Below are 18747 nucleotides of genomic sequence, written 5' to 3' on the forward strand. Positions count from 1 at the left end.
CCAGGCAAGAAGTCTCCAGTTTTCCTCTGCCTCCAAGCTACCTCTGTTGCCAGATCAATCTTTCTAAAATGCTACTCTAACCACATTCTCTATCTAACCACTCTAGCCTTGGCTTTGACACCTCCAATGGTTTCCCACCATTTCTAGAAGAGTACAGTTCAAAACCCATAGAAGGTTATCACTGCCTTCCATGTTTGGATCTTTGCTATCTTTCCATCCTTATCTTCTGCTACTCCTATGTTCTAGTCTAAGAGTCAGCACACTACAGCCAGTGAACCAAATCCACCCCACTGCCTGTTTTTGTAAAGTCTTACCAGAACTTGGCCATGTTCATTCTTTATGTATTGTCTATGGCTGCTTTTGTGCTACAATGGAAGAATGGAGTAGTTCCAACAGAGACCTTATAGCCTGCAAAGCCCAAAAAGTGTGCTGACTCTATTGTAACAGGACAACTGGCTATTCCCTGAAAATGGCCTGTTTCCCACCTGCATTCCTTGTTTCATGCTGTTCCTCTCTCTTGGAAAAACCTTCTCCTGCTTTTTTCCTAAATTGTATGTATTCTTTAAGACCAGCTCAAATGCCATCTTTTTCACAAAGACTTCCCTGATCCCAGAATTAAGGGTGAGCTTCCCAGGGCTCACAGTGCAATATTTGTACCTCTCCTTCACATTTACCACATTGTGTTTGCTGCTATGATTATTGGTGTAAACAATTTCTGCTTCTATGCTATAAATCGACTACCACAATCATCTGCAACATCCACAGAGCATAACAGCATTTTGCTTTATAAATGTTTGTTGAGTTGAAATGAACTCCCCTACAAGCTCAAATATTGGACTGAAACCAACAAGATAAAATTTCACAGGGAGATATTTTTATTTTTTATTTTTTGAGACGGGGTTTTGCTCTTGTTGCCCAGGCTGGAGTGCAGTGCACCCTCTCGGCTCATTGCAACCTCCACCTCCCGGGTTCAAGCAATTCCCCTGCCTCAGTCTCTGGAGTAGCTGGGATTACAGGCGTCTGCCACCACACCCGGCTAATTTTTTGTATTTTTAATACAGACAGGGTTTCATTGTGTTGGCCAGGCTGGTCTTGAACTCCTGACCCCAAGTGATCCACCAGCCTTGGCCTCCCAAAGTGTTGGGATTACAGGCGTGAGCCACCATGTCCAGCCGGGAGATATTTTTAATAAGGCTTACATGCAGGTCTCCATTTTCATTTTTGTAAGATCTGACAGCTGCATACATGAGAATAATCCAGAGCAGGGTTTCTCAATCCCAGCACTATCGCTATTTTGGGCCAGTTCTTTGTTGTAAGGGGCTGTCCTGTGCACTGTAAAACATTTAACAATGTCTTTAACCTCTACCCACTAGATTCCAGTATCGCCTCCACAGTATGACAACACAAAATGTTTCTAGACATTGCCAAACATCTCCTGAGGGCAAAGCTGTCCACAGTTAAGAAGCACTACTCTAGAAATTTCCAACTACAAGCTAACAGTAAGATGTTGCTGATAAAATACAGACTATACAGTAATTGTAGTACAGTGTCCAGATTAAGAGATAAGAGCCATACTGTATTCAGTGCTAGTTGACTCACACAGGACAGTGCTCAACTGCAGATTTTAAAAGGACTTTGGGGCCGGGCGCGGTGGCTCATGCCTGTAATCCCAGCACTTTCGGAGGCCAAGGCAGGCAGATCACCTAAGGTCAGGAGTTCGAGATCAGCTTGACCAACATGGAGAAACCCTGTCTCTACTAAAAATACAAAATTAGCTGGGTGTGGTAGCGCATGCCTGTAATCCCAGCTACTTGGGAGGCTGAGACAGCAGAATCGCTTGAACCGGGAGGCGGAGGTTGCAGTGAGCCAAGATCGCGCCACTGCACTCCAGCTTGGGCAACAACAGCGAAACTCCGTCTCAAAAAAAGAAGAAAAAAAGGACTTTGGAAAACTGGAATTCATATAATCAAAGGTGACTAGGCTGATGAGAGACTGGGGAAAATGTCACAGAGGGACATTTAAGTAAATGGAGGTGGTTAGCCTATACAAGAGGAAGAAAAATCCATGATCTTCAAATAGCTGATGGACTGTCCTGTGGGAGGAAGTTTACTCAGGAAGGCAGATCTAGAACCAGTGGGCAGCACCTGCAGAAAGGCAGGTTTTGGTTCTATACAAGTAAAAGCTTTCTAACAATCAGAGCTGGCTAACAAATGTATTGGGTTGAGGTATGAAACACTGTGCTCTTGTTGTTCTGCATGTCTTCAAGCAGAAACAAGATTAACTGATGTCAGAGATGCCATAGGGAGATTTCTGCATAGGGTAGGAGGTGGGACAAGATGGTCTCTCTAAGGCTAGCAAAGGAAAAATGATATGCCATCAATAAGCCATATGCAATTTCAAGACCTCAACCACAGCAAAAAAGATATTCCTTGCTAAATCATTCACCCTATTTCTGTTTGGTAACATCTTAGTCCTTGGTACTGTAACTACTAGTGACTTATTTTTTTCTAATTGACCTGTAATAGTTCCTGGATGGGCCGGGCATGGTGATTCATGCCTGTAATCCCAGCACTTTAGAAGGCCGAGGCAGGTGGATCACCTGAGGTCAAGAGTTCGAGACCAGCCTGGCTAACATGGTGAAACCTCATTTCTACCAAAAATTCAAAAAATTAGCTGGGCATGGTGGCACGTGCCTCTAATTCCAGCTACTCAGGAGGCTGAGGCGGGAGAATTGCTAGAACCCAGGAGGCAGAGGTTGCAGTGAGCCAAGATCGCACCACTGCACTCCAGCTTGGGCAACAAGAGTGAAACTCTATCTCAAAAAAAAAAAAATAGTTCCTAGATAATGTATATCACTACCTTTAAACCAGAACTTTTATTCTGCTAATAATCACCACTAATATAATTTGTAAAATGCTTTACGGTTTTCAAAGCATCCTGACATGCATTAGCTTACTCACATTAGCTAAACATGAAAATGAAAACTTATTTTAGATAACCTGCTCTCATTTACTGTCTCTTGCCTGAATTTCCTTTTTCTTTCTTTCTTTCTTTTTTTTTTCTTTTTGAGACTGAGTCTCTCTCTGTCATCCAGGATGGAGTGCAGTGGCGCGATCTTGGCTCACTGCAACCTCCCAGATTCAAGTAATTCCCCTGCCTCAGCTTCCCAAATAGCTGGGATTACAGGCACCTGCCACCATGCCTGGCTAATTTTTCTATTTTTAGTACAGATGGAGTTTCACCATGTTGGCCAGGGTGCTCTTGACCTCAGGTGATCCACCTGCCTCGGCCTCCCAAAGTGCTGGGATTACAGAAAGTGTTGGGATTACAGGCGTGAGCCACTGTGCCCAGCCTGAATTTCTTTCTTTCTTTTTTTTTTTTTTTTTTTTTTTAGATGGAGTCTCACTCTATCGCCCAGGCTGGAATACAGTGGCATGATCTCGGCTCACTGCAACCTCTGCCTCCCGGGTCCAAGTGATTCTCCTGCCTCAGCCTCCTGAGTAGCTGGGATTACAGCCATGCACCACCACGCCTGGCTAATTTTTGTATTTTTAGCAGAGACGGGGTTTCACCACGTTGGCCAGGCTGCTCTCGAATTCCTGACCTCAAATGATCCACCCGCCTCAGCCTCCCAAAGTGCTGGGATTACAGGCGTGTGCCACTGTGAAATAAAAGTTCATTAAACATTCACTAAGATAATAAAACATATTCCAGCAGATACTCATCTCCAAAACAAATCATTTAAACACAACCAGGAGATAAGCCAAATATAGTTATTTCTTTATCAAATAAGCCAACTCTAGTTATTTCCCTGTAGATAAGCTAAATAGTTATTTTAGCACCAGAAACATGGGCCTACTTAAGTGAAATTTCTGTTTGATTTATGATTTGGGAAAGGAAATTCGATAAATTACAATTTCATATTCCCAAATTTCAATGTGGCTATACAAATCAAAAGTTCCAGAAGCAATCACAACAAAACCTGAAGCATATGTTGTTGATAAGCAAAACTACTTAAGTCCTAACCCCACGCATTCCTTTACTCCCCAGCTAAAATTTGCACCAAGAATTTTTTAAGGACTTGCCCCAAAACCAAACTAGGCCCTCACTGACTGCTTTACTTACTTCTTTACGTTTTGTTTCCGGACATTCCGACTGCAGAGTGAGGGTTGCACCTTCAATATTTCTTGGCATGGGTGTGGAACCAGGGTTTATTGTCAAATGAATCTGATCTGGTGAGATAATGTGCTGCACATAACCCTGGGACATTGCTTCATGATCTATCAGGTGAAAGCCCTCTTCACCCCCTACTAGAAAAGGCAAGTGTTCTCCACACTGTCCGTCGTCATCTTCATCCTCCAAAGTGCCAGGGTCCTGCTCAATAAGAACAGTGGTCCTATCATACACAGTTCCAGATGAGGAAGGCACCAGTCCGTTTTTATCCACAAACCTGAGCATTTTATCATCGGGGGTCAGCTCATCTTCCTCTGCCTCAAAGTAGATGATGTTGTTGTCTGGACTGTGTTCCCCCATGGTTCAGTTGTGCTCAGCCCAATTGTGAGAAATGAAAACGTAATGACTTGTCTGCAACAGAACAAAGCCAGAGTTAGAGTCATACCATAAGACCCACGGATCTCCTCAGCAACCACAAGGCTCATTTTCCCTCTCATTTAAAGAGCAAGCCAAAGCAAATGAAAAACCATCTTTGGGAATAATTTTTTTTTATTTTAACTTTAAAACCATCAAGTCATTTTTAAAGAAAAACAATGCTGGCTGGGCGTGGTGGCTCACGCCTGTAATCCCAGCACTCTAGGAGGCTGAGATGGGAGGATCGCTTGAGGCCAGGAGTTTGAGATCAGCCTGGTCAACATAGTGAGACCCCCATCTCTAATTAAAAAAAAAAAAAAAAAAGAAAAAGAAAGAAAGAAAAGCAATGCTTTTGAAAAACTGAATAAGTTCATAAGACCTTCTGAATACGCCTGCCAAACAATTTGAAACTTGGTCAAAATATTTAAAGGGGACAAAAGAGCAAACAGAACAGTAGCTGCTTAAAGGCTGAGTTGCTACAAATCTTAAGGGAAACTCCACTCAAATATTCTCCAAATCAGACCACGAGGCAGTAAATGGTTTCATGCAGTTTATGGTAGAAGGAACAAGGCTTTGGAGGCAGAGTCATCTACCTACAAATCCTGTCTTTGCCTTTTACTACATGGGTAACTTTTCCGTGCCTCATTTTTCTTATGTGCAAGGTGGGAAGAGTAATTCCTGTTCTCTCAAAGTTTTTATAAGAAATAAAAGAACATATGTAAAGCACAATGTTTGGTAAATAGTAGAGGAACAAGTGTGAATTCCTTCCCCCCTAACTAGAACAGATGTTTCAACCTTCTGGGTGGAAGGGCTAATCCTCAACCAGGCACAAACAACGAAGATCACTGTATCTATTTATGTTCTAAAACAACATGGTGTCAACAAGAAGTTATGGTTCTGTAGCGGGCTCTCGTCCCTGAATCACTTGAGTCTTATTGTTTCTACAGCCCCTAGCATAGTACACTGATACTATGATAAGAGTTCAGGAAATGTCAGCTAAATGAATGAAAGACATGGCTACATACTCTCTCGTGAAGATACACTATCTTGGGAAGATACATTCTCTTGAGAAAAATACCACATTTGAAGCTTTCATGTTCTGGAATAGCGATTCTTCCTTCATCTGCAAACACAGGCTCTACAAATGTGGGTTTGGCAGGCAGAACAGAGAATTTTAAAATAATCAGCACATCCCTTTTAGTTTTCAGTCTAGCTTTGCACTTTATCTTTCTCTTCTGCTCTGGGTTAGAAAGTGAGCCTTTACTTAGTGGGATGGCTAGACAGTTACCAGAGACAGGCCAAAGGATTGGATCCGAGAGGTACCGGCCCGACCCCTAGCTCTGGCTTACGCAACCCCACAGATGGACATTTCGCTGCATCTGAGAAGAGAGAGAAGAGCACCGAGGGCCCCAGTGGGCTGCCCCGGCACCCTCGGCGGCAACGCGGAGACCAACTGTCCGGAACAAACAAGACCAGGAGGTTTGAGGGTAGCCAACGAGGAGTGCGAACAGAGCCCCCTTGAGAGGAGGCTGGGAAAAGGAACCTGTCTGGGATAGCCCCCAGCACAGGGCTACACAGAAAAATCTGAAGACAAGCTGGGGGTCTCCAAGCACGGAGGAGAGGGGCAGGGTCCGGGTCTCCATGGAAACAGGGAAGGGGGGCTGGATACCCATCCCCATGGAAACGGAGAAGGGGTGGGGTCCCTATGGTGACCAGACTGAGGTCTCTATTGGGAAATGCTTCAGGAGGGAGCCTAAGTCCCGCGCCTCCCGGTAAGTCCCAAGCCCAGGCCGAGTCTAGTTTCGCCTTTTACCTCCGCGGCTCCCGGCAACGGCGGCAGCAGCAGCTTCTCCCCTCCCCAGCGGCACCATGATTGCCCCCACCTTCCCCTAACGTCACTTCCGCTTCCTCTTTCCGGAGGAAGGAGGGGACAGTGGATCCGCCCCTCCCTGGTGCCTCTGGTTGGCTCAGGTTGTCAGGGGGCTGAGCTGCAGCCTCCAATTGGCGAGCGGGAGGGGCGGGGCGGGGCACCGATTGGGAAGGCGCCCAGGAGGTGAGTTCATCCGCGTGGGGAAGCGCTTGGAGTGGCCACGCGCGGCCCGCGGGGTGTCGCCCTCGCGGCACCGGAGTCAAGGAGAAGGGAACGAATCCCCAAGGAAGAATCCGAAATGTCCTCAGTCAGGTTTGCGCTGACCGCCCTCGCCCTGGCAGCCACAGCCGCAGCGGGAAGGACCACAGTTGGCAGTCAGAACCCTGGCTCCAACCCGCCAGGGAGCCTGGACGGCCGCGACGTTCCCGGGTTTCTCATGCCGGGGCCCCGGCCTTCCCTTCAGCACCCATCAGAGTTAACACAGGCAGGAGGCCCAGAAAGGAAGACAAGACCCCAAAGGCAGAACTAAGAACATTCTAAGCCCAGCTAGAGAGGACGCCGCCGCCTCTTCCCCTTCTCACGCGCTTGCCTAGGACTCCCAGCTCTCTTCTCACGCGCTTGCCTAGGACGCCCAGCTTCCTTCTCACACTCTTGCTCAGGCTGGCGGTCCCAACTTTCTTCCCCCGCAAGAGGACGCGGCTACGGCGGGACTCATGCCCGGGCCAGTTAGCGCCACCTACCGGCCACTCCCTTCCTTTCACCGTTCACATTGTCCTGCTGGCCCGTGTCTTAAACCCATTTTACAGTGCCCAAAATTAGTGGGCATTTGTACCCAGGAAGCGATTCTGCGTGTGCCTTCGGTCCTTTCCAAATGTCTGGAGGATCTAGCTGTTAGATCCTCCCAGCTGCCACTGCCTGTTTTAACCATAAGCTGCTTCTCTCGAATATTCAGAGTGGGACAACTCCAAAGACTAGACCAGGGGTCAAGGGGTTCAGGCCAGTGCCATAACCATTTCTTGCTGGAAGTATGTGAATAGTGACTGGTACCCACCAGGCTGCCGGGAATATGTCTCTTTGGCCCCAAGGCCTGAGCCACAAAGTCCAGCTGCAGCGAACTGCCATCTCTTAAGACATAAAAACATACACAACCGCCACTGTTAAAAATACATTTATCATTAAAATATATTACACATGGAGACGGGATGCATCATATACAGTTTGGAAGACTTGCTGGTCCAGAAAATCCCACTTGTTTCACCGAACACTCATTTTTTCAGTGATTTTACATTTTATTTTTAGAGACGGGGTCTCCCTCTCTCACCCGAGCTGGCGTACAGTGATGTGATCATAGGTCACTGCAGCCTCAAACTCCTGTGCTCAAGTGAGCCACCCGCGTCAGCCTCCCAAGTAACTGGGACCACAGGCATGCATCACCACGCCCAGCTAATTTTTTAAAAATGTTTTTGTAGAGAGGGGGTCTCCCTGTGTTGCCCAGCCTGGTCCCAAACTCCTGGTCTCAAGTGATCCTCCCACCTCAGTCGAGATTACAGGCGTGAGCCACTGTGCTTGGTCATTTTAATTTTTTAAATGCCTGTATTGCCCTCAGAGGCTGAGCAACCAGCCTCAGAGTTACGGAGCGATTATCTGGGCAGGAACCGGGGTAGAGTTTGCGTATGCATATACACGTCCCCAGACCGAGCACTGAAAGCATCTGAGGTGGCTGTAGCCTGTTTTATCCAGCAGCTTCTGCCTGCGTTCTTGCCATCCACCTCATTGGCCTTTCAGGACTTTCCATCAAATATCTGATCATGGGGATCTCAGCCCAGACTGACTATGCCCTGGAGGTAGGGTGAGTGAGTACAACAAGTACAGTTATTTAAAAACATTTTAGGCCAGGCGTGGTGGTTCATGCCTGTAATCCCAGCACTTTGGGAGGCCGAGGCAGGTGGATCACCTGAGGCCAGGCATTCGAGACCAGCCTGGCCGACATGGTGAAACCCTGTCTCTACTAAAAATACAAAAAATTAGCCAGGCATGGTGGCGGATACCTATAATCCCAGCTACTCAAGAGGCTGAGGCAGGAGAATTGCTTGAACCAGGGAGGCAGAGGTTGCAGTGAGCCAAGCCCACGCCAATGCACTCCAGCCTGGGCAACAAGAGTGAAACTCCGTCTCAAAAAAAAAAAAAAAGGCCGGGCCTGGTGGCTCAACACCTGTAATCCTAGCACTTGGGGAGGCTGAGGCAGGCGGATTGCCTGAGTTCAGGAGTTTTAGAACAGCTTGGGCAACAAGGTGAAACCCCGTCTCTACTAAAATGCAAAAAATTAGCTGGGCGTGGCAGTGTGTGCCTGTAGTCCCAGCTACTCGGGAGGGAGGCTGAGGCAGGTTAATTGCTTATACCCGGGAGGCAGAGGTTGCACTGAGCCGAGATCGTGCCACTGCACTCCACCCTGGGCGACAGAGCGAGACTCCGTCTCAAAATAAAAAAATAAAAAAATCAATCTGTGTTAAATAACTAAAGTTGAAAATTGAATGTCAGTTTTATTATGGTGGATTTTCTCCCTTGTCTTCACGACTCACAGCACTGAGTGTGCTAACCAATGGTGGGCTTAGTCGGGGTACTAGGCTCAGGAAATAGCTGCCATTCTTGCTATCAAGTGGCCTCACATTAATTGTCTTAAGGCATCTCTTGAGCTGAAACAGGTGGGGCTGGTAATTGGCAGCCTCAAGTAAAATAGGAGGAGAGACAGAGAGGTTCAGAGTGGGTTGCAGAGGAACTGGTGAATAAATTCTTGAGCCTTCTTCTTCTCTGTCATATCAAGCTTTTGGTGACCAGCTGGGTTTCGAAGCAATAAGCTGCCAAATATGCTAGCTGCAAGAAAAAACACAGAAATGATTCAGCAAAAGAAGGTACTAAAGACACACATCACTTAACCACAGGGATATGTTCTGAGAAATGTGTCATTAGGTGATTTCATCATTGTGCAAACATCATAGAGTGTACTTAAACTTTCACAAACCTGTACTTACACAATTCTAGATGGTACAGTCTATTGCTCCTAAGGTCCTGTACATCATGTTACTATACTGAATACTACAGGCAATTGTAACACAGTGCTAAGTATTTGTGCATCCATATATCTAAACACAGGAAAGGCACATCAAAAATATGGTATTATGAGCCGGGTATGGTGGCTCACACCTATAATCCCAGCACTTTGGGAAGCCAAAGCAGGCAGATCACTAGAGGCCAGGAGTACAAGACCAGCTAGGCCAACATGGTAAAACCCCGTCTCTACTAAAAATAACAAAAATTAGCCTGTCCCTGCCAGTGGGCTTTCCAAGGGGAATGGTGCTGTGTCAGAGGTGGCTGAGGTTGGGGGGTTATGGGGGAGGCGGCCCTGCTTGGTGTCCTGCCTCTCTGGTTCCTGCCTCCTCCCCCAATCACCCCCTGTCCCTGGTGGGGGCTCGTCCCCAGGCTGCGATGAGGTTCCATGAGCGTGGTAGGGATGGTTGAGGCATGGGCACTGGAGGGTGTGGCCTGGTGGCCCCTGTCCAAGGGGTGGCTGTGGGGGCCGGGGTGACCATCTGGCTCCCAGCCCTCTCCCATCCTGCAGTGGGGAGGGTTGGCATGTTGGGCCAGTCACTGCCCTTTAAAAAAAAAAAAAAAAGGCAGGGCGTGGTGGCTCAGGCCTGTAATCCCAGCATTTTGGGAGGCCGAGGCGGGTGGAATCACGAGGTCAAGAGATTGAGACCATCCTGGCCAACACGGTGAAACCCTGTCTCTAATAAAAATACAAAAATTAGCTGGGCATGGTGGTGCGTGCCTGTAGTCCCAGCTACTCGGGAGGCTGAGGCAGGAGAATTGCTTGAACCTGGGAGGCGGAGGATGCAGTGAGCTGAGATCACGCCACTGCACTCCAGCCTGGCGACAGAGCAAGACTCCATCTCTAAAAAAATAAATTAAATTACATTAAATTAAAAAGCTGGGCATAGTGGCAAGCGCCTATAATCCTAGCTACTCAGGAGGCCGAGGCACAAGAATCATTTGAACCCAGGAGGCAGAGGTTGCAGTGAGCTGAGATCACACCACTGCACTCCAGCCTGGGTGACAGAGTGAGACTTTCTTAAGCACACACACGCACACATGCACACACAAACACACACACAAAAAACCACGGTATTATAATCTTATGGGCCCTCCATCATATATGTGGTCCTTCGTTGACCAAGATGTTATATGGTACATGACTATACATTTTTTTTTTTTGAGATGGAGTCTCACTCTGTCGCCCAGGCTGGAGTGCAGTGGTGCGGTCTCAGGTCACTGCAGCCTCCGCCTCCCAGTTTCAAGCGATTCTCCCAACTCAGCCTCCTGTTTAGCTGGGATTACAGGCATGCACCACCACACCCAGCTAATTTTTGTATTTTTAGTAGAGATGGGGTTTCACCATGTTGGCCAGGCTGGTCTCGAACTTCTGACCTCAGGTGATCCACCTGCCTCGGCCTCCCAAAGTGCTGGGATTACAGGTGTGAGCCACCGTGCCCAGCCCATGACTATACTTATTCTTGTGTTGTTAGGAGTGGGGAGGAGTGTCCAAACGCAAAACTTTCTGCTTTAAAAAACCTTTGCCCAGAGCTTGATATTTTAGTTCTACTGTAAGGGACCTGGGACCCTCCTCAACCTCATTTCTCATTACAAGTCTCTCAGTTTGCAGAAATGCTTTCCATAGACAATTTGGCTGCTTACCTAGAATATTCTCATCCAAATGATTTTTTGCTGAATTTTTCAGCAGTTCTTGCAAAAATGCCATCAAGTAGTGGAAGACATTTTTGTGGAATGTGGGGAGAGTAGAGATGACCTGAAAGAGGAAGAACTGGGATTTGTCTTTTGTTCACTGAATCATTTCTCAAGTGCCTACTATAGTCCAAGAACTGTATACACGATCCAAGTGCACGGGAAAGAGTGTGCACAGAAAACTAGTTGCTTACCACTTGGCATAAGTATCAAAAGAGAGGTACGGGTCAAATGCAACATGAATTTAGAAGTCAAACTTTTAACTACATGTTCCTATAAGACTGAAGGAAATATGACATTTTAGTTGGGACTTGAATGTAAGACAAAATTGGACTTACAGAGTTAAGAACTGGGGTTAGAGCAAAGAAAGTATACAAAAGGGCAGGAGAAGGGTAATAGTGAGGTAAGTAGAGAGAACACTTTATGAGAAGTCAATTTTGGCAGGAGCATAACTAGAAGGGTTGATCAGGCCCTGATCAATGAGTACTCCAGCTATCTGCATATCAGAATCAGTTTGGAAGTTCGAATAGATTCCAAAAGTGATTACGGGCTCAGTGGCTCATGCCTGTAATCCCAGCACTTTGGGAGGCCGAAGAGGGTGGATCACCTGAGGTCAGTAGTTCGAGACCAACCTGGCCAACATGGTGAAACCCCATCTCTACTAAAAATACAAAACTTAGCCAGGCATGGTGGTGCACACCTGTAATCCCAGCTACTCAGGAGGCTGGGGCAGGAGAATCGCTTGAACCTGGGAGGCAGAGATTACAGTGAGCCAAGATCACGCCAAGGCACTCCAGCCTGGGTGACACAGCAAGACTCCATGTCAAAAAAAAAAAAAAAAGTGATTGTGATTCAGTAGATTTGGGGTGTGACTTTAGGATATCTATTACTGGCAAGTTTTCTAGATTATTCTGCCAAGGCCTGTTTATGTGTGAACCACCAAGCTAGATCATACAAAGTCTTCAATATTTAAGAAAATCAGTAATTGGCAATAGAGAGCCAAGTATGGTTTTTGACCAACAGTCACATGACAATAGCTTTAGAATACACAATCTGATGGCAGTGTGCAAAACAAATCAGCAGAAGGAGATCGTGAATGCAGGGCACTGAACCAAGCTAAGTACAATGAGAATGGAAGAGAGAAGATAGGTGATAGATCAACGAGACTGGGCACGTGGGAGGCAAGGAGAGGGTGGAGTCAGAAATGACTCAGGTTTCGGGGTTGACTCACTAGAATTAAGGGTGATGCCATTAAAAGAAACAAAGACATAAGAGAAAGAACAGGTTTGAGAAGGAAAGATAAGGTGTTCAGTTTCTGAGATGCTGCACTTGAGCAACTGTGTCCACTCTGTTCCCTCAGCCCCATGGGGTCTGGGGCTAACCACATGCTGCTCAATGCTTCCTCTCACCTGTTTGCTTGCTGTGTAGTTGCCAGAACACTCCAAGCAGTTATGGTAGGTGCTGTAACAGATGACAGGCTCTGGAAGGCTCTCCAGGAAAAGCAGCAGGGCTTCGGCTACAGAATGATTGCTGGCAGCTTTTGGCCCCATTGTTAAGGAACCCATGATGCTGCTGTCCATGGTTAGGAAAAGGCCCAGGAGCAAGCACATGCCAGAAGTGCTGCCTGCCCTGTCAGGCTCTCTGCTCAGGGCTAGGATGCCAGCCTAACTTCTCGAAGGGACCACACTGTTTGTCAGGTGAGCCAGGCCCTCCTGAGTTCCTGCTCTATTGGTTGCTTAAAGTTGTAAATTCTTAGCCTGGGCAACATCGCGAAACCCTGCCTCTACAAAAAGTTCAAAAATTAGCCAGGTGTCGTAGTATGCACCTGTGGTCCCAGCTACTCAGGAGGCTGAGGTGGGAGGATTGCTTGAGCCCAGGAGGTAAAGGCTGCGGTGATCCGAGATCACACTACTGCACTCCAGCCTGGGTGATAGAGATGGACCCTGTCACAAATAAATAAATAAATAAATAAAGTTGTAAAGTCTTCTGTATGCAAACTTTAAGTAAAACATGGTAGCTGAGAATACAATATCAGATTTTGAGCCGTAAAATACTTTCCTTTTTCTCACCCCTCTCACTCATATTTTCTCTCTCTTTCTCTCTCACACACAAACACACACACATACACACACACACAGCTGAATGTCTGAAGGATACAGAGGTTATCAATCATTCCAGTATCCAAGCAGTCCCTGATATGTTCAAATTCTGACCTCAGGCCTGGTTGCTGAAACAGATCTTCCTGCAAAAGGGAAGACAGTAACAAAACAATTATTTTCTCAGAAAATCATCAGTGATTTCCTGACCTGGCAATATCAATAGCAGAATGCAAAGGAGCAGTGTGGTGAGGCCTCTGAATCACCTGACAGATGATCTGATTTAGGCTGATGCGGCGAATTCATCTTGTAGGCCTTCCCTGGCATGTTTCTACAGTAGGTCTTCAGGCATCTACTATAAAACTATGGGTAGGGCACACATCACACAAGAAGATCCAACATTGGAGAAAATGTAAAAGCAGCTATGTTTCCTGCAGTGGTATAGAGGGATTACCCAGGGGAAAAAAATGAAGAAAATATACAGTGCATAAGAGCGTAAGAGAACGCTAACAAGGCACCTCAATGCTTTGGGCAAATAAGATTATGGCAGCTGTCAGGCGTGTTGGCTCACGCCTGTAATCCCAGCACTTTGGGAGGCAGAGGCGGGCGGATCACACGGTCAGGAGATTGAGACCATCCTGGCCAACATGGTGAAACCCCGTCTTTAATAAAAATACAAAGATTAGCTGGGCTTGGTGATACATGCCTGTAATCTCAGCTACACTGGAGGCTGAGGCAGGAGAATTGCTAGAGCCCGGGAGGTGGAGGTTGCAGTGAGCCAAGACGGTGAACTGCACCCCAGCTTGGTGACAAAGCGAGACTCCATCTCAATAAAAACAGATTATGGCAGCAAAGCTATTTCTATTAGTCTCAGGATACTTTATAAGTTCATTTGTTTTACAAAATGACTTAACACCATATAACTGTATTAATAATAACAATATTATATGTATTACTCAAAACTTCCATTTGAAAGGAGGGCTACAGAGAAGGTAGAATAGTATAGCACTGAAGAATATGACTTCTCTAGCCAGATTCACTGTATTCAAATTCCACCTCTGCTCATTTATCAGCTTTGGGATCTTAACCAAGTTATTCACCTTTCCAGGCATCTGTTTCCTCATCTGAGAACTACTGTGAAAACTAGAGGCAATGCTGTAAAAAACACTTAAATAGTGCTTGGTACACTGCAACTTTCAATAAATGTGAGGGGAAAAAAAGTGAAAATGGAATATCATAAGAATGTATATTTAAAAAAAAAAGGATGTTGCTCTGAAGTGGTAAAGTGGGCTTGTAGTTTGTACAGGTCTCCCTGAAACCTATATGAACAGGTCAGTGAAACTAACCAATCTGATTAGTGAAGGCTGCCCTAGTCACTCTAGAAATTAGGCCTCCAAATTTGTGGCCCAGGGGTTGCATCTGGTCCCCTGCCTCTGCTTTGTTTATGAACAAGTTGGCCCCACCCATTCCCAGAAGCTGGTGAGAGTTCCTGAAGGAAAGCGATGACATCCTGAGAGGCCTCCAGGCAGCTTTCTGGCTGGGGGACCCCAGAGGCCATGGGAAGGAACATGCTGTGCTGTGCTGGGATGGCCTTCCTATGCAACGCTGCTTCCCTTGGGGGTAATCAGGTACTACATGTAATAGCAGGGCCTCTGGCAGGGCCCGGTGGCTCACGCCTGTCATCCCAGCACTTTGGGAGGCCAAGGCGGGCGGATCACCTGAGGTCAGGAGTTGTAAGACCAGCCTGGCCAACATGGTGAAACCCTATCTCTACAAAAATACAAAAATTAGCCAGGCATGATGGCGGATGCCTGTAATCCCAGCTACTTGGGAGACTGAGGCGGGAGAATCACTTGAACCCAGGAGGCGGAAGTTGCAGTAAGCCGAGATCGCACCATTGCACTCCAGCCTGGGCAACAGAGTAAGACTCTGTCTCAAAAAAAAAAAAAATTGCAGGGTCTCCCAGGAGTATGAAACATGGCATACTATCTATCCTTCCTCCCCTCCCTGGGTGAAGAACAGTTCTCCACAGGTTCCTTATGCAAAAAGTTCTTGGGGCTGATGGTCCTCAAGGCAGCCTGGCCTCAATCAGGTCTGAATGCTTAAACACAACCTACCTGCTGGGCAGCATTTCGGTACAGGTAATCAACCATCATCCAGAGCTCTTTGGGGATTTCCATGGGGCTCTCCAACTGGCTCCCATCATCTCCAATCCGTATTGGCATCAGAGTCTGGAAAGCAATCAAGATCATGACAGAACTTCTGCCAGGCTGGTTCCAGGAAAATGCATGGCATGGGGACGGCAAACCCACGGAAAAAGGAAAACATTCCACGGCCCCAACCATGCATTCCACAGACAGAAATGAAATCAGGTGGTATGATCAAGGAACAAAAGGTAATTTTTGAGAATCAGGAGAGGGTTATGACAAGCAGTTTCAATGAATCAGGGGAAATATGCACCATCTTTCTAGGAAAAAATCATTCCTATAGCATTTCACCATTAGAACCAGAGAGAAGATGTGTTCTGGTGAGGAAACAGCACGGACTTGGGAGTCCAAAAATCTGAATTCAAGGCCCAGGTCCACTGTTTTGATTTTCTTTTATTTATTTATTTTTATTTTTTATTTTATTTTTATTTTTTTGAGACGGAGTCTTGCTCTGTCGCCCAGGCTGGAGTGCAGTGGCGCAGTCTCGGCTCACTGCAAGCTCCGCCTCCCAGGTTCACACCATTCTCCTGCCTCAGCCTCTCCGAGTAGCTGGGACTACAGGCGCCCACCACCACGCCCGGCTAATTTTTTGTATTTTTAGTAGAGACGGGGTTTCACCATGGTCTCGATCTCCTGACCTCGTGATCCGCCCGCCTCGGCCTCCCGAAGTGCTGGGATTACAAGCATGAGCCACCGTGCCCGGCCCGATTTTTTTTTTAATTAATTGATCTTTTTTTTTTTAATTTTGAAGTGGGGTCTCGCTATGTTGCCCAGGCTGGTCTTGAACACTTGGACTCAAGTGATCTACCCATCTCAGCCTCCCAAAGGGCTGAGATTACACGCGTAAGCCACCATACCAAGCCTCCAGGTCCACTGCTTTTATTTATTTATTTATTTGTTAACTTATTTATTTGAGACAGAGTCTTGCTCTTTCGCTCAGGCTGGAGTGCAATGGTGCGATCTCGGCTCACTGCAACCTCCTCCTCCCGAGTTCAAGCAATTCTCCTGCCTCAGCCTCCTGAGCAGCTGGGAATACAGGCGCCCGCCACTGCACCCAGCTAATTTTTTTATTTTTAGTAGAGACAGGGGTTTCACCATCTTGGCCAGGCTGGTCTCGAACTCCTGACCTCATGATCCACCCGCCTCAGCCTCCCAAAGTTCTGGGATTACAAGCATGAACCACTGCACCCAGCCTCCAGGTCCACTGTTAACTCACCATATGACCTGTGACAAATCACTCTCCTTGATTGGGCCCCTGTTTTCATCTACATGATGAAAAACAGCGAGTTCAAGACTCCCTAAATTTAAAAATGCATTGGAAAAAAAGCATACATATTACCATAGATCTCCAAATTAGTTCCCTTGTATTAGAACTGTCTCCATAGGAACCTTTTAGATCGCAGCAAATTTAGTTTAGGATGATAACCTACCGATGATGATTTAAAAAAAAAAAAAAAAAGAATAATATCATTGACTATGGAACTTTCATTATTTTAGAATTCATGGCTGAGTTTGTCTTCTTTTTTAGAGACAGTGTCTTGAGCTATTGCTCAGGTACTGCAGACTTGAACTCCCAGGCTCCCTCCCGCCTTGGCTTCCCAAGTAGCTAGGACTGCAAGTGCACACCCCCATACCCAGCTCATTTCTTAAATTTTTTGTAGAGATGGAGTCTCATTACATTGAGCAGGCTGGTCTCAAAGTCCTGGCCTAAAATATTTCTCCTGCCTTGACCTCCCAGAGTGCTAGGATTACAATCATGAGTCACTGTGTCCAACCCATGGCTGAGTTTCTCTAATGTACTGCTACAAACTGAATGTGTATGTCCCCCTCAAATACATACGTTGAAACCTAATCCCTCATGTGATGGTACTAGGAGGTAGGGCCTTTGGGAGATGGTTAGGTCATAAGGGCTCTGCCCTGATGAATGGGATTAGTGGCCCTAAACAAGACACCTCAGAGACTCCCTCCCCTCTTCTGCCATGTAAGAACACAGTGAGAAGATGGCGGCCCTCTATGAACCAGGAGGTAGGCCCTCACCAGATACCAAATCTGGCAGTGCCTTGATCTTGGACTTCTCAGTCTCCAGAACTGTGAGAAATAAATTTCTGTTGTTGATAAACCACCCAGTCTATGGGATACTGTTATAGCAGCCCAAACAAACAAAGACACATACTCTAAGTGAAATACTGAAAAACATGGCCACAGCATTTTGCAGCTTTTCTTTCCTATCAAGAAGTGGAGTTAGGCAGGGCATGGTGGCTCACGCCTGTAATCCCAACACTTGGTGAGGCCGAGGTGGGTGGATCAGCTGAGGTCAGGAGTTTGAGACCAGCCTGGCCAACGTGGCGAAACCCCGTCTCTACTAAAAATATAAAAAAATCAGCTGGGCATGGTGACATGCACTTGTAGTCCCAGCTACTGGGGAGGCTGAGGCACAAGAATCGCTTGCAACCCAGACGGCGGAGGTTGCAGTGAGCCGAGATCACACCACTGCACTCCAGCCTGGGTGACAGAGTAAGTCTGTCTCAAAAAAAAAAAAAAAAAAAAAAAGGCCAGGCACAGTGGCTCATGCCTGTGATCCCAACACTTTGGGAAGCCGGGGCGGGCAGATCACCTGAGGTCAGGAGTTTGAGACCAGCCTGGCCAACATGGCGAAACCCTGTCTCTACAGAAAATACAAAAATTAGCAGGGTATGGTTGGCGGGCACCTGTAATCCCAGCTACTGGGGAGGCTGAGGCAGGAGAATCGTTTGAACCCGGGAGGCAGAGGTTGCAGTAAGCCACGATTATGCCACTGCACTCCAGCCTGGTGGACAGAGTGAGACTCCAACTCACAAAACAAAACAAAACAAACAAGGCCAGGTGTGGTGGCTCACACCTGCAATCCCAACACTTTGGAAAGCTGAGGCGGGCAGATCACTTGAGGTCAGGAGTTCAAGACCAGCCCGGCCAACATGGTGAAACTCCCTCTCTATTAAAAATACAAAAATTGAGGCCGGGCGCGGTGGCTCACGCTTGTAATCCCAGCACTTTGGGAGGCCGAGGCGGGCGGATCACGGGGTCAGGAGATCAAGACCACGGTGAAACCCCGTCTCTACTAAAAATACAAAAAATTAGCCGGGCGTGGTGGCGGGCGCCTGTAGTCCCAGCTACTCGGAGAGGCTGAGGCAGGAGAATGGCGTGAACCCGG

General features: G+C 47.0%; 2 protein-coding genes across 7 annotated transcripts in view; both read right to left on the minus strand.

The window, feature by feature from the left end:
• The window catches only part of MTF1 (metal regulatory transcription factor 1), a 44147-nt gene extending 37683 nt beyond the window's left edge, over positions 1–6464 (minus strand). The window contains exons 1-2 of one of the 4 annotated variants that reach the window (XM_032160301.2): positions 6401–6464; positions 4126–4584 (exon numbers count right to left, since the gene is read on the minus strand). In XM_032160301.2, coding sequence (XP_032016192.1) covers positions 4126–4533 — 408 coding nt within the window. In that variant the 5' untranslated portion in view covers positions 4534–4584; positions 6401–6464. Of the gene's footprint in view, positions 1–4125; positions 4585–5612; positions 6140–6400 lie in introns of those variants that run through there. The other 3 variants (XM_058443578.1, XM_058443577.1, XM_058443579.1) reach the window with 3 other exon arrangements.
• A 1145-nt stretch (positions 6465–7609) lies between these two features.
• The window catches only part of INPP5B (inositol polyphosphate-5-phosphatase B), a 79912-nt gene continuing 68774 nt past the window's right edge, over positions 7610–18747 (minus strand). For all 3 annotated transcript variants that reach the window (XM_032160309.2, XM_032160307.2, XM_032160308.2), the window contains 5 exons: positions 15468–15581; positions 13412–13496; positions 12664–12791; positions 11207–11318; positions 7610–9328 (listed from right to left, as the gene is read on the minus strand). In XM_032160309.2, the coding sequence (XP_032016200.1) occupies positions 9213–9328; positions 11207–11318; positions 12664–12791; positions 13412–13496; positions 15468–15581 (555 nt within the window). In that variant the 3' untranslated portion in view covers positions 7610–9212. The remainder of the gene's footprint in view (positions 9329–11206; positions 11319–12663; positions 12792–13411; positions 13497–15467; positions 15582–18747) is intronic.

The sequence above is a fragment of the Hylobates moloch genome, unplaced genomic scaffold (assembly GCF_009828535.3).
Source record: "Hylobates moloch isolate HMO894 unplaced genomic scaffold, HMol_V3 SCAFFOLD_8, whole genome shotgun sequence".
Taxonomy (NCBI): domain Eukaryota; kingdom Metazoa; phylum Chordata; class Mammalia; order Primates; family Hylobatidae; genus Hylobates; species Hylobates moloch.